The sequence below is a fragment of the Dermacentor albipictus genome, chromosome 9 (genome assembly GCF_038994185.2).
Source record: "Dermacentor albipictus isolate Rhodes 1998 colony chromosome 9, USDA_Dalb.pri_finalv2, whole genome shotgun sequence".
In the NCBI taxonomy this organism is placed as follows: Eukaryota; Metazoa; Arthropoda; class Arachnida; order Ixodida; family Ixodidae; genus Dermacentor; species Dermacentor albipictus.
Genome location: NC_091829.1, coordinates 4212623 through 4227674, shown reverse-complemented (window position 1 = coordinate 4227674; position 15052 = coordinate 4212623). Strand labels below are relative to the sequence as shown.

Below are 15052 nucleotides of genomic sequence, written 5' to 3'. Positions count from 1 at the left end.
CTCCAGGAGCGGGCGACCTTGACAGTATGTCCACCAGCGCCATCTGTTTGCCGGGAATGAACTCAATTGTGTAATCGTACTTCAAAAGCCTGAGAAAGAAATGCTGCACTCGTGGTGGCATATCAGATATCGCCTTTTTTGCAATGTCAATGAGAGGCCGGTGATTGCTTTCAAGCGCCAGAGCTTCTTTTTCAATTTGAGAATAGCACTGTTCTGTCTTCGTTAAAGATTTCAACGCATAGGCTACCGGTCTCCATCTGTTATCACGTCTTTGCAACAAAGCTGAACCAACGCCATATTGCGAGGCATGTGACGTCACCTTTACGTCAAGGTTCGGGTCAAAAATCGCTAGCAGTGGTGCTGTGCTCAGAGTTTTGCAAGTGTCCTGCCACTCTGTTTCATGGTTTTGCGGCCATTCAAACCGTATGTCATGCCTGAGAAGCGACCTTAACAGCACAGTTCGCTGCGCCAAGCCTGGCAAATATTTGCTGAAATAGTTGATAGTCCCAAGCATACTTTGTATTGCCTGCTTGTTTTCTGGTTTTGGCATCGCATGGATGCTGGCAGGTGCAGCGGTGGTGTAGAGGTAGAACATCCGCCTCGAGTGAAAGAGGTCCGTGGTTCGAATCCCGGTGCCGGCAATTTTCCACCGGATAAAAAAAAAAAAAACGTGTTGATAAAATTGCATAAACCGGCCTGGAGTGTGGCCCGATCCCGGTGCCCAGAACCGGTAACGCACTCCCTCACCAGAGCAGGATTGGCCACCCTGGTGCAGTACTTGGCCACAACCTCCTATATGAACACAACAATCAAACCCCGGCCCTCAGTCCCCAGCAGCTGCGAAGCAACTGACCACGGTGGCGGTCAGACCTGCGGCACAGCAGAAGGTGCTAAGAATCTCTGGCTCCGGACAGGCCGCCATTGGAATATGAACCTGGCAACGTTTTACGCTAGAACGTTATCTAGTGAGGCGAGTCTAGCAGTGCTATTGGAGGAACTAGAGGGCAGTAAATGGGATATAATAGGGCTCAGTGAAGTTAGGAGGCCAAAAGAAGCATAGACAGTGCTAAAATGCGGGCACGTCCTGTGCTACCGGGGCTTAGCGGAGAGACGAGAACTAGGAGTCCGATTACTGATTAAGAAAAATATAGCTGGTAACATACAGGAATTCTACAGCATTAACGAGAGGGTGGCAGGTCTTGTTTTGAAACTTAATAAGAGGTACAAAATGAAGGTTGTACAGGTCTACGCCCCTACATTCAGTCATGATGACCAGGGAGTCGAAAGCTTCTATGAAGATGGGGAATCCGCGATGGGGAGAGTGAAAACAAAATACACTATACTAATGGAGAGAAAAGACAGGGAATGCGGGAGATGGAGATTCAAAACGATATGCAAAACGTGAACAAGGTGAATGCAGGAGCCAACGTTTCAACAAGTGGACTTGTCTTCTCGTGTCGCCTTGAAGAAGACAAGTCCACTTGTTGAAACGTTGGCTCCTGCATTCACCTTGTTCACGTTTTGCTCATCGACTGTACTAATGGGCGACTTTAATGCCAAGGTAGGCAAGAAGCAGGCTGGAGACAAGGCAGTGGGGGAATATGGCATAGGCACTAGGAATAGCAGGGGAGAGTTATTAGTAGAGTTTGCGGAACAGAATAATGTGCGGATAATGAATACCTTCTTCCACAAGCGAGATAGCCGAAAGTGGTCGTGGAGGAGCCCGAACGGCGAGACTAGAAATGAAATAGACCTCATACTCTGCGCTAACCCTGGCATCATACAAGGTGTGGACGTGCTCGGCAAGGTGCGCTGCAGCAACCACAGGATGGTAAGAACTCGAATTAGCCTAGAGCTGAGGAGGGAACGGAAGAAACTGGTACATAAGAAGCCAATCAATGAGTTAGCGGTAAGAGGGAAAATAGAGGAATTCCGGATCAAGCTACAGAACAGGTATTCGGCTTTAACCCAGGAAGAGGACCATAGTGTTGAAGCAATGAACGACAATCTTATGGGCATCATTAAGGAGTGCGCAGTAGAAGTCGGTGGTAACGCCGTTAAACAGGAAACCAGTAAGCTGTCGCAGCAGACGAAAGATCTGATCAAGAAACACCAATGTATGAAAGCCTCTAACCCTACAGCTAGAATAGAACTGGCAGAACTTTCCACGTTAATCAACATGCGTAAGACAGCCGACATAAGGAAGTATAATATGGATAGAATTGAACATGCTCTCAGGTACGGAGGAAGCCTAAAAGCAGTCAAGAAACTACGAATTGGCAAGAATCAGATGTATGCTTTAAGAGACAAAGCCGGCAATATCATTACTAATATGGATGAGATAGTTCAAGTGGCTGAGGAGTTCTATAGAGATTTATACAGTACCAGTGGCACCCATGACGATAATGGAAGAGAGAATAGTCTAGACGAATTTGAAATCCCGCAAGTAACGACTGAAGAAGTAAAGAAAGCCTTGGGAGCTATGCGAATGGGGAAGGCAGCTGGGGAGGATCAGGTAACAGCAGATTTCCTGAAGGATGGTGGGCAGATTGTTCTAGAGAAACTGGCCACCCTGTATACGCAATGCCTCATGACTTCGAGCGTACCAGAATCTTGGAAGAACGCTAACATAATCCTAATCCTTAAGAAAGGGGACGCCAAAGACTTGAAAAATTATAGACCGATCAGCTTACTGTCAGTTGCCTACAAACTATTTACTACGTTAATCACAAATAGAATCAGGAACACCTTAGACTTCTGTCAAGCAAAGGACCAGGCAGGATTCCGTAAAGGCTACTCAACAATAGACCATATTCACACTATCAATCAGGTGATGGATAAATGTACGGAATACAACCAACCCTTATTTATAGCTTTCATTGATTTCGAGAAAGCGTTTGATTCTGTCGAAACCTCCGCAGTCATGGAGGCATTACGGAATCGGGGTGTAGACGAGCCGTATGTAAAAATACTGAAAGATATCTATAGCGGCTCCACAGCCACTGTAGTCTTCCATAATGAAAGCTACAAAATCCCAATGAAGAAAGGAGTCAGGCAGGGAGATACGATCTCTCCAATGCTATTCACAGCGTGTTTACAGGAGGTATTCAGAGACCTGGATTGGGAAGAATTGGGGATAAAAGTTAATGGAGAATACCTTAGTAACTTGCGATTCGCTGATGATATTGCCTTGCTTGGTAACTCAGGGGACCAATTGCAATGCATGCTCACTGACCTGGAGATGCAAAGCAGAAGAGTGGGTCTAAAAATTAATCTGCAGAAAACTAAATGAATGTTTAATAGTCTCGGAAGAGAACAGCCATTTCCAATAGGTAGCGAGGCACTGGAAGTGGTAAGGGAATACATCTACTTAGGGCAGGTAGCGACGGTGGATCCGGATCATGAGACAGAAATAATCAGAAGAATAAGAATGGGCTGGGGTGCGTTTGGCAGGCATTCTCAGATCATGAACAGCAATTTGCCATTATCCCTCAAGAGAAAAGTGTCTAATAGTTGTGTCTTACCAGTACTCACGTACAGGGCAGAACCTGGAGATTTACGAAAAGGGTTCTACTTAAATTGAGGACGACGCAATGAGCTATGGAAAGAAGAATGATGGGTGTGACGTTAAGGGATAAGAAAAGAGCAGATTGGGTGAGGGAACAAACGCGAGTCAATGACATCTTAGTTGAAATCAAGAAAAAGAAATGGGCATGGGCAGGACATGTAATGAGGAGGGAAGATAACCGATGGTCATTAAGGGTTACAGACTGGATTCCAAGGGAAGGGAAGCGTAGCAGGAAGCGGCAGAAAGTTAGGTGGGCGGATGAGATTAAGAAGTTTGCAGGGGCGACATGGCCACATTTAGTACATGACCGGGGTTGTTGGAGAAGTATGGGAGAGGCCTTTGCCCTGCAGTGGGCGTAACCAGGCTGATGATGATGATGGATGCTGGCAATTAATTCTGGATTAGGTTCGATGCCGTCACTGGAAATTGTGTCACCCAAGAATGCAATCTCTTGTGCATCAAACGTGCACTTTCCAGGGTTAAAGGTAAGTCCCGTGATCTCAGCTGCTTTGAGAGCACTTCGTAGGCGCTGGTCGCACCCCAAACCAACACGTCGTCCACATAGAAGTGCACACCTGGAAGGCCTCAAATATCTCATTTAGGGCTTTCTGGAACACTTCACTGGCTGAGGAAATACCAAAAGGAAGCCTGAAAAAACAATACCGGCTAAATGGCATCGAGAATGTGCATATTTTCGATGAATCCCCATCCAGCGGAATTTGATGGAATCCCGCATTGGCACCTAAACATGAGAAAAATTTTGCACCTGTTAGTTCCACCTCTACATCCTCTCGATGAAGAATGATAGTGTTCACATTTCAAGCTGTGGTTAATTTTCCTCGGGTCAAGACATATCCTTAGCTTGCCGTCTTTTTTGTGCACGATGACTAATAGGCTTACCCGTCTGTTGGGCTGCTCATCTTCCGCACGACCCCCGCTCGTTCCATCTGGTCCGATTCTGCACGCAGCGGCTGCTGAAGAGACAGGGGCACTCTTCGCGCTGGCTGGACGATGGGCGTAGCATCTTCGCGAAGCACAGTTTTGTATTGCCACTGAAGGCGTCCAGTTCCGTGAAATAGGTGGAAGAACTCCTGGGCTGTTTCTTCAGAGGTGGTTGTGGCTACAGTGTCAACGTTCCGCTGAATTACACCGAAGTGTTCACTGGCCTCCAACCCCAGAATGGCCTGATGGTCTTTTTTCACCACGAAGAACTGTGCACTTTCCTGCCGGTTACCAATGATGAGGGGTGCCAAGAACGTTCCATAGTGCTTGATAATTTCGCCGGTGTACGAGCGCAGCGCCGTGCCGCGCCGTTTGACTGAAGTGTACCGACATTTAACTTGTGCTAAACTGATAGAGGCACGAGGTTCGCTTGGGATCCGGTGTCAACCTTGAATGCGACGTTCCTTCCACGTATTGTGGCTTTCACAAGCCAGTTGCGTCCAGTCAGAACACTGTTTACGGCTACATCCAAGACGTCGAAGTCATCGTCTCCTCGCTGCACTTTGTCAATATTAGCTCTTTCTCTGCAACACACGGCAAAATGATTTGGCCTGTTGCACAAACGACAAGTCTTGCCGTATGCTGGGCAACGCCTTGGCAGATGCATTCGGTTGCAATGGGTGCACCTTGCTGGCTGACATGCCACCTTTCTGTTCGCAGTTACTGAGTCGACTTCAGGTGCTTCCTTTGTCCTGGACCATATCTCGTTTTGGCAAGCTGAGGTTTCGGCTGCTTTGCATAAGGCAATAGCACCTTCCAGGGATAACTTCTTTTCTCTGAGCATTTTTTCCCGCAGCTTCGGGGAGTTCGTTCCGAAAACAATTTGGTCCCAAACCATGTCATCGGTTACGGTACAGAAATTACAGACCTTGGCCTGTTTCTTGACTTCTCGTAGAAACTGTTCTAACGGTTCGGCCGCCCGCTGCATACGCGTGCGAAACGCATGCCTTTCGTGAACTTCGCTTTCCTGCTCACTGAAATACTCCTGGAATTTGGCGACGACCAATTTGTAGTCATGTTTGCTTTCCATCCCAAAGAACGAAAAGTTGTTGTAGGTTTCTATCACATCTTCGCCTGCTACGCTTAGAAGGAGTGCAGTTTTTGTCGCTTCTGACCTTGGTTTGTCAGGTGATGTTGCATCCAAGAAGAGTTTGAACCTTTGTTGGAACAGCTTCCAGCTTTTCCTGGTGTCTCCCGTTGTGTTCAATGGTTCCGGAGGCTTGACGCTTTCGATGACTGCTGAAGGGGGATCCACGACGTCCGTCGGCAGCTGACCACCATTAGTGGAATTCATTAGGAGCAGGCTTCACCAGTAGCAGAAACTTGATGTGGGTGAGTTGGTTATGCATACCTGATGAAATGAGCGCTGCGAAGACGCGGACGAAAGAACACATGTATGACATATGTGTCGTACATGTGTTCTGTACATGTGTTCTTTCGTCCGCGTCTTCGCAGCGCTCATTTCATCAAGCAGGCTTCACCACTTCTGACACCATGTATCGTCTTGAGCTTTCCGCAGTGAAGCACCGACACAGCGAGTGAACAGTGAACCCCAGTTTTTATTGCGCGTCGGTATTTATAGTGCACTCAGTCCGTAAGAGGGGGAGTGCGCTATCGTACATCTGACAGCGGCATGATGACGGCTTGTGCCCACTGCTGGTGCGCATGCGTGCGGTGCGATACGCCATCTAAGTGAAAATCTTCAGAAATCCTCTTCAGAAATCCAGCCTGCCTAAACCAATTTGCAATCGTCGAAGGCTGAACAGCCTTCCAGGCATCTGCTAGCATGCCTAGTGCCGAGAATAGGTTAACGGAGTATGTCTTCTCGTTGTCAAAGTACATCAGTGTGCCGCCAAGTAAACAGGCCCGGTAATGCACCTTGAGGATTTTAATGACCCCTTGGTCCATCGGCTGGAGCACACTCATTGCATTCGTCAGGAAGAATTCAAGACGAATAGCTTGCAGGTTGTTTACGGCGCCATGCACCCTGCAGTTCTCTATGACTATTACCGCTTTCCTCTTCTGGCGTTCAAACATCTAGTTGAGACGGCGAACATAATCGTCGAACAAGCTTTGTGTAATCCGAGCCATTGTATTGCTGCTGTACCACACAGGCAGGTTCTTCGCAGCTTTAAAGCAATGCGGGTTTTTCACCTTCCCTATCACTAGAAGGGGCAGCTTCTTGGTGCCAACCGCATTTGTAGGGTGCCTACCAACCGGGAATTCTCAGGAATTTTGAATAGTCTGGAAATACCCAGGGACAACTGGGGAATTTGTGCTTCTATCGGGGAAAATTAGCTGTAATTTTATTGAAAGGGAACGAAATTCGCGGTAATGCTGGCTGAAGTGGCAAAGAGGAATCGTAACGAATCTACTTTGATGCCGTGTCGTCGGCTGGAGGAGTTGCTAGTGTACAGTCAACAACCGACTTTCCTGACGCCCGATAATTCGGACAGCTTTGCGGTACCACCACGTACCCTGTGGAGTTTGTATAAGAATGTCTGAAGTTTAAAGTGCAAGAACCTTTCGTCATCCAATTTTTCTGACATTTTGCTGTAACCACAGGTCCGAAAGGGCATTAATGAAACAACGCCACCAGCACCGCCATTTTGATTACCTTGTCGCCTCAACGGCGCTCTCGCACGAAGATCCGCTTGCAGCCGTAGGTGCCACCACCGCGGCAGCGCTAGGCTTAGCTGCTTCCACGTTTGCTGTTAAGCTTGTTGCCGTTTGGTGCCATGTTTTTCATTGAAAGAATTCACCACTGTCAGCAATGTGACTCTGCCTTTGTCGTCCTCGCTATTAGCTTCGAAGCTCAGAAAGCACGGTCGTTACGTAATGCCGGTTTCTGAAAGTTATCTTCACCTCAGTACAGTACTGTTACGTGGTGAAGGCCAAAAGCGTGGCAGTTGGGCGAGTTGGTATGTCATAACTTTTTTAGGCTTCTATTTGCATCTATTTGCAGAAAAACGGAGTATGCATCGGTTCGTGCATTGCCCCGCTCCTCAGTAATTTATATTTAGCTTGCCTTGATGTCACCATGTCAGTGAACATTAATCAGACTAATGTTTTTAAAATATTTCATTATGTGGACGATTTTTTTGTTTTTTATTCAGGGTTCTCCGGCTGACCTTGAGATTGAGGTTGCCATGGTGGTGCCAATAGTCAAAGAATGTCTTGCGCCCCTTGATGTTACTTACGAGCTCCCACAGAATCACATGATCCGGTTTTTGGATCTGCGCTTAGCTTATTCAGGTATTCATACGTGTTGGTACTATGAACCTTGTGCTAATAAACAACTTCTTCCGTTTCATTCTGCTCATTCTAAGTTAATCAAGAGAGGCATTGCCAACCTTTGCCTAAATAATGCTTTGAAAAAGTAGTGCCATCATACTGTTTCGTCTAGCTTTGCCTCTCAGTGCGAACGGGTTTCGCAGGTGTCCCTACGTGTGTCAGTAGCAGAACGCATTCTAAGAAAGTTCAGAAAAGACAACCAGCACGAAGATAATCTTGCAACTACTCGGGGGTAGGACAAGCATCATTCCTTATATTCACACCGTTTCAGAAATAGCTCATATTCAAAAATATTTGCTTATGTATGCGTCTCCGTTTTATTGAGAACGTTTGACTCGATTCACAATAGGTTTTACAATTTTTTTTTTCGCAGGTATTTTATTTGCTAAGCATTTCACTAGCCCCTCCCCACTCTCCTTTCTGTTTCCTTATTGAATAAAATAAGCACTACTCCTTATTATAAAAACTGGATTAAGTCGTTATTAATTTTTTAACATGCTTACTAGAAAGTGACAGCATCGGGCGACATGATGTCAGCCCGCCTTGACATAAAACAAAATTCTGTGTCACTCAAAAAATTTTGCAAAGGCACTCAGGGAAAACCTGGAAAGCTCAGGGAATTTGAAAATGTCAACTTGGGTAGACACCCTGATTTGCCCCAACCATGACAGTTACCCTCTCCTTACTATGCTTCCCACCACCACAGGCCTCATCATCCCTTGTTTCGTCACTGAAGTCAGCTTTTCTTTTTCGCAATGAAGCAAATGAAGCTCAAACTGCTGGTGGCACCATGTTTAAAAACCCTATTTTCCAACTTGTTTTACATCCTTCAGCAGAATAATCTTGCTCCTTGCGCTGCCCCATGGCTTTTGTGTGCTGCCATCTACCAGAAGCACAAAAAAGCATTGAGGCCAAACCAGCTTGTCCATGGCATTGCTAGAAAATGAAAAGTACCGTCTAGGAGCTTAGCTCTTCCGTGGCCGTTTTTACGAGAAACCTGGACGAACTCTGCTCATCCATGGCATGGAAGGGGTTAATGCCAAAATCACACTTCAAGTGCTGCCTCTGTGGATTTCCCCCTTCTCCTACCATTAAATATAGCTTGACATAATCAATTATTAATGAATGCTGTGTTCAGGGTGGGCATTTTTTTCTTAATACTGGAGGGCCAACTTATCATGGTTATCAAGAAATAATCGGCAAGACTACATGGTAATTTAAATTCCAAGAGTGCGACTAGGCATTGTCTAAGTAACTTTTTCTTTTTTCTTCTTTTCTCACGTAAACTGAAGGTCTAACTGTTTCAAACATAGCAAACAGACATTGCAATTATTTACCTTTAGGTGCTTTAAAACAATACAGATTCAGAGCTTCAAGGTGTTGTGAATGCATTACATCTTGTTTCAATGTGTACTGAGTGTCTGTCTAGCAAGCATTAGCATGAAGAAATAACTAAAAGTTTAACGTAGAAGCCAGCTTGTCTAAGCAAATCGTAGTCGCCACCGTATGTTGCAATAATGTCACTGTGATGGCATGTCATTGCACAAAATGTGTTCCATTTAACTGTGGCAGCAAGATATACTGGTATCAAGGTACACAGTGGGAGTATGATGTCCAGAGCGGTTTCACAAGCTTTAGCCATTGATGCTCAGGTCTCTACTTCAAGAGACATAATGGCTAGCTTGATATAGCGGCTGCTGTGGAGCTCTATGGCGAGGGTAAGGATTTCCACCTTCACTAAAATGTGCGAGTGGAGAAACACAGAGGAAGAGACTGTTTGGTAGTGTATTTATGAGAGCAGGCTTGCCAGGGACCAAGGTGGAAAATGGCTTGTGTGAAAGCGAAGCTCCTCATTGTTTTCTTCACAGTGGCTGGTCTCTTCAGCATCTGCGTATCAAAATAATGTGTTTGGCATTTGGTTTTCTGTGACTACTGCAGGGCAACTCATTGATTGGATGAGTGATGTCATGCTGTGCCGTGGTTCATTAATTAATCGATGCATTATGGCACACACTTGAGATTGCCACGCTGTCCTCACTTAGCAACACATTACTGCTACTGGTGCCGCTGCTTCAAGGTGCATTAACAGCTACATTCTGATGGGGCAGAATCCAAAAATGCTTATGTGATGTGCCTTTTGCGCAAATTAAAGAAAGGACCACAGCTGGTCAGAATTATTTCGGAGCCCTCCACCACCAAGTCTCTTGTAGCGCATGTGTTGCATTAGGTGTTGACCCACAGCATTGATGCTTATTGCTTGACAACTCTGATGAATGTGGCCTAAACTTAGTACTACTGCTAGTGGTAAAGCCCATCATGATGTCCAGAACCGCCAGTAATTGTTACATAATTTGTAAGCACACTGGGCCTAATGCTGTACAGAGGGGCTTACCACCGGCCTGTTTTCCAGCTCTTTGGAAACTTTAAAAAAATTAAATTCTGGGGTTGTATGTACTGAAACCAATATATAAATATGAGGCATGACATAGCGGGGGCATTGAATTAATTTTGACCAGCTGGGGTTCTATAACAGGCATGTAATACCATTTTGCCCCCATCAAAACGACACCGTGAATCAAACCCACGGCCTCGTGCTTAGCAGTGCAATGCCATAGCCGCTAAGCCACCACAGTGAGTTGGGAAACGTTTAAGAAAGTTCAAGTGTGCTCTCCTGAAAATCAACAACTTAAAAGCCCAGTCGGACTTGGTGGAGTTCTTGCTACAACTAGCTTTTCACTTTGTTGATATACAAACCACTTGGGCAGTTTTTTGGCAACGTTGACAGCATGGCTCATGAAATGCATGTTTCTCAAACTAGTTGTTTATTTTCTCAGCTTTTAGCCTTCTCCATTAGCTATGGTGCCCTGTGCTTTTGTGTAGTATTCTGTTCTGTGTATGCACTGTGGGCACAAGCAATAGAAGGCGATCTTGAGCCTGAGTTATCTATGACACGTCTCCTGCTCCCAGGTAGCAAAAGTAGAAAGAGTTCAAGAAATATTATAACAAATTACTTCATCACTTATTGGCGACAAAGACATGACCCATTCTTAATACTTGAAGTACAGGTTGAAAAGCACGTTTTTGCTGTGTGCAATTTGGTCAATGTCTGTCGGGCACATTATCTGAACAGTTTTCTTTCTTTCTGCCAGTGCACCCAGCCGGAAAAATGCCAAGTGCCATCAAGACCAATATCAAGTCCGCTGGCGCCTCTCATCCCTATGGCCGATGATCAATAAAGCCACCTTCCCCTCTTCTCCCGAATGTAACATCAAGCCTCTGTGAACTTCTTTTCACTTGCGGAAGCTGCATTCATAAATAGGGTGACAAAATATTAAATTAGACCTATATCACTCACTAGCATACCATGTAAAATCCTTGGGCACATCTTATTTTCATGCCTTGCCAATTTTCTAGGATCTGATGTGTTTTCGAGTTTTTCACATCACAGTTTCTACAAGTCATACTCATGTGAATTGCAGCTAATATTCTTCACTTGCAAACTCCACATAATTCTGGATTGCATTTTTTCAAACTTTTCGAGAGCTTTTGAAAAAGATTGCCACAAACTTATGCTTTACAAACTTAGTTTTCTAATGTATATTGAGTGCTTTCTTATTAACTGCTCCCAGTTAGCTAACTGCTAACACTAATTCTGAGTCCTCTGTTGTCCACTCTGGTTTACCATGAGGCTCAGCCCTCTGCTTTTTCTATCTGTATTAATGACCTGGTTTCAGGCATAGGCAGAAAGCTTTCATTTTCCCGGGGAGGGGGGAAGGGGGGGGGCACACAGCTTCATGGACCTTATATATGTATGTATATCCTGCACTTGAAGAAACTTTGTGTGACCTCGAAGAATTGTTCACTGAAGTGACTGCCTTATATGAGAATTTACAAGACCTTGTAGTAGGAAGCAGTTCAATTTCACAGCCCGAGTCCTCTCCCACCACCAAGAATCTGTTGTCTCTCAGTGGTGCAATTTTCTTTCGTGTAATTGTCGTATGCTTTGCTATCATTATTACTGGTGCGTCTTTTCTGTGAAACTGCAGCTTCTCTCTGTCATTATTTTTTTCTGTGAGTCCTAGTATAAGCGCTCCTGCGCATGACTGCTATTGTTTCTGATTTCGAGTGAATCCGGCTTAGCCTGATTGTGAATTATACAGGATGCCCCAACTATCATGCACCAACACTTAAAGCAGTTAGAGCAGTTGTGTTAAAGCTTAGTTGTGTTAAAGCTTAGAGCAGTTGTGTTACTCGAAGAAAACCTAGTGCATATTGTTTCCAGTATAGTGGTGTGGCCACCAGTAATTGTTTCGTTCCTGAAATGTAATTCGACAATTGCAGTTATCTCATTCGAGAAGTACTGTCCTAATTATCAAAGTGCCAATGAGGCATCTGTAGGCACCCCCAGGCACCTATCTGATATGGCGGAAGTGGACAGTGACAACTTCAAGATAGTCATCGGAAGCAAAGAACGGTCAGAATCCCAGTGATAGTTTTGTGAACAGAGATAGGTGTTGATTTGAAAAAGCGGAACCCTATCAGGCTCTTCAAAGCCATTAAAGTACTGCTGGGATCTGCTCTGGTTCACAGTCGCTTCACAACATATGGTGCTCTTTATCTAGATATTGCAACAGAAGAGCAAGTTGACATTCTTCTCCTGTGCTATCAGATTGGTGACATAAGAGTGAAAGCGCAGTTGCCCCGCTCCTACATGATTAACACGTGTTATTAGGGGAGTACCAGTGTGGTATTCGGAAAGCGACCTTCTTGACTACTTGAAACCGCAAGGTTTTCTGCACGTGAGATGTCTGTTGCGCCGGGTGGACACTCAAGAAAAAAAATGGGCAGCGATACCTACCAACTCTGTTGTGCTAATGTTTGCTCCCAACACTGAGCGCCCCGAAAAAATTGAGCTCAGTTTTACCAAGCATGCAGTCAAAGAATTTGTTGAAACTCCTCTCCGATGCTTTAGGTGCCAATGCTTTGGGCGTGTAGCCAAAGTTTGCATCAAAGATCAACATTCCAAACGATGCGGTGGCGTCCACGATTACAAAGCCTGCAAGGCAGATTTTGCTTGCGCTAATTGTGGGGGTGACCATCCAGCGAGTTCGGTGGCTGCCCCTTCTGTGTAAGTGCCTTACACTGTCGAGTGTCCTCCATTTGTGGTCCCAAACCACAACCTACTGAGAAGCCGATATCTAGAAGTGACGAGTTCCCTGCGTTGGAGTCGGAAGTTCGTGGCATGGTAACAAGCAACGTCAGTGAGCGACCTGACCCTAGCAAGATGGCAAAGTCCTCCGTGGGTGAGTCGGTTGTTTGATCTGCTTCAGCAAAAAGTGTCCAAGTTTCTCAGCGACAAGATCACAGCCATACTCGACGACATGGAGGACATTCCCTTGCCTCAAAAGAAATGAAGAAACCAGCTGCAGTGGCCAAGAGTGGGTACCAGTCCGCATCTTTTGTTGAAGTTGTCAGGCAGTGCGTACAGCAAAATAGGGAGCTCAAAAATCGGGATCTGTCCAACCTTCTGTGAGTTTTGTTTGAACTCCTGCGTTCATATGTTCAAGCGATGCAGACTGGCACCCTGAAGAACTTTCTACAGCTTGTTCTTTCCTTTTGAGTCCATGATTACCACCTTCGCAGCAAACTTTACCTTATAATATGGCTAGTTTTCTTCAACCTTGCACAACTAAAAATAACCGAAAAGTGCCGTTTATTATGCAACGAAACTGTGCTGGGATTATAAGTCGATTAGCAGAACTGAAATTATTTTTGAAAAAAACTTGTGTTCCAGTATTGGCCCTCTCGGAGGCTGGCCTACCAAACAGGAGATCTTTTACTGGATATTTTTCCCACTAGAATTTCAGCATAAAGTCATTTCCCGCAGGAAGTGCCACCCTTTACATGCGAAGAGAGATTCCTCATGTAACTTTGAATGTCACCAATCTTTGCACCGATAGTATTGAAGTAGCGGCTGTGAGGATACGGCTCGGCTTCCAAACTCTTTCTGTTGCATCCGTATACGTGTCCTGTATACGTGTATACGTGTATACGCATCTGTATACGTGTATACTTATACGTGTTCTCGGAAGAAGGTAGCAATGGATTTGTTCTTCCAGCAGCTTTGCGATCATTGCCCAGCGCCCCGAATTATCTGCGGTGACTTCAACGCCCATCACTCTGTCTGGTGTGACAGGAACACAGATTCCCGCGGACGCAAACTTGTCGAAGTTATCGACAGTTTGGACTTGTGCATGGCCAATGACGGAAGTCCCACTTTCTTCCGGCCTCCAGCCTCAGCCACATCTATAGATGTAACCTTGCATTCACCTGACGTCTGTGTGAAGTGGCCAGCTGCACCTGACTGCATTGGAAGTGATCACAATCCACTTTTAGTGTTTACTGCCGACTTCCATATGCGCGGCTCTAAAATTAGCCATGTTGTTGATTGGGACAAATACAGAGAGCAACTTGCATGTGTTTCTGGTGATGTGATAGACAAAATGATTTCTGGTAAGATGGCTGCTACCACGGTGGTCAAGTTGCCTAATAGTTTTCTGACTCCGCATTTAAAACTCGGGAACCTTCGCGCAGCGCGCAAAAGGGCGGAACGACAACTGATGCGGAAGAAAGATGACAGATCCTTGATGACCTTCAATAGGCTTAACTCTGCCATTCGACGACATACGAACAAGCTCTGTAGATCTCAGTGGGCGTCCTTCTGCACTAGCTTGACTGTTTTCTCACCGATGACGAGAATTTGGCAAGTCATTGGCAGTCTCGCTGGTGATTCTTGTCCTAGTAAGCCTTTCAAAGCGCTTGCACTGCGCAAGCAGAAACCTCTCACGTGCTTGGCAGAGGAATTTGCAGATGCATTTGTACGTGCAAGTTCAGGAATTTATCTCTGCCTGCAACATCTACGTCTGTAATGGATGCCCTGTTCGCACTTCAAGAGCTACAGACAGCACTCGGCAGCCTGTGGCGTCGATGTGCACCAGGTCCTGACTGCATTACCAACTAGATGATGCAGAACCTACCTCTGGAACACCGAAGTATGTTCCTAAGCTATCTCAATCGAGTGTGGGAGACTGGCGACGTTCCTTCTTCATGGAAGGTGGCTTGTGTTGTCCCAGTGCTGAAGTCCGGCAAAGAAATGACAGTCTTGGCCTCGTATCGTCCTGTATCACT

General features: G+C 45.7%; 1 protein-coding gene across 3 annotated transcripts in view; it reads left to right on the top strand.

The window, feature by feature from the left end:
- Window positions 1-11130, top strand: part of MED8 (mediator complex subunit 8) — a 37944-nt gene extending 26814 nt beyond the window's left edge. For all 3 annotated transcript variants that reach the window (XM_065437340.2, XM_065437339.2, XM_065437338.2), the window contains one exon: window positions 11014-11130. In XM_065437340.2, coding sequence (XP_065293412.1) covers window positions 11014-11093 — 80 coding nt within the window. In that variant the 3' untranslated portion in view covers window positions 11094-11130. The remainder of the gene's footprint in view (window positions 1-11013) is intronic.
- Window positions 11131-15052: the final 3922 nt, after the last annotated feature.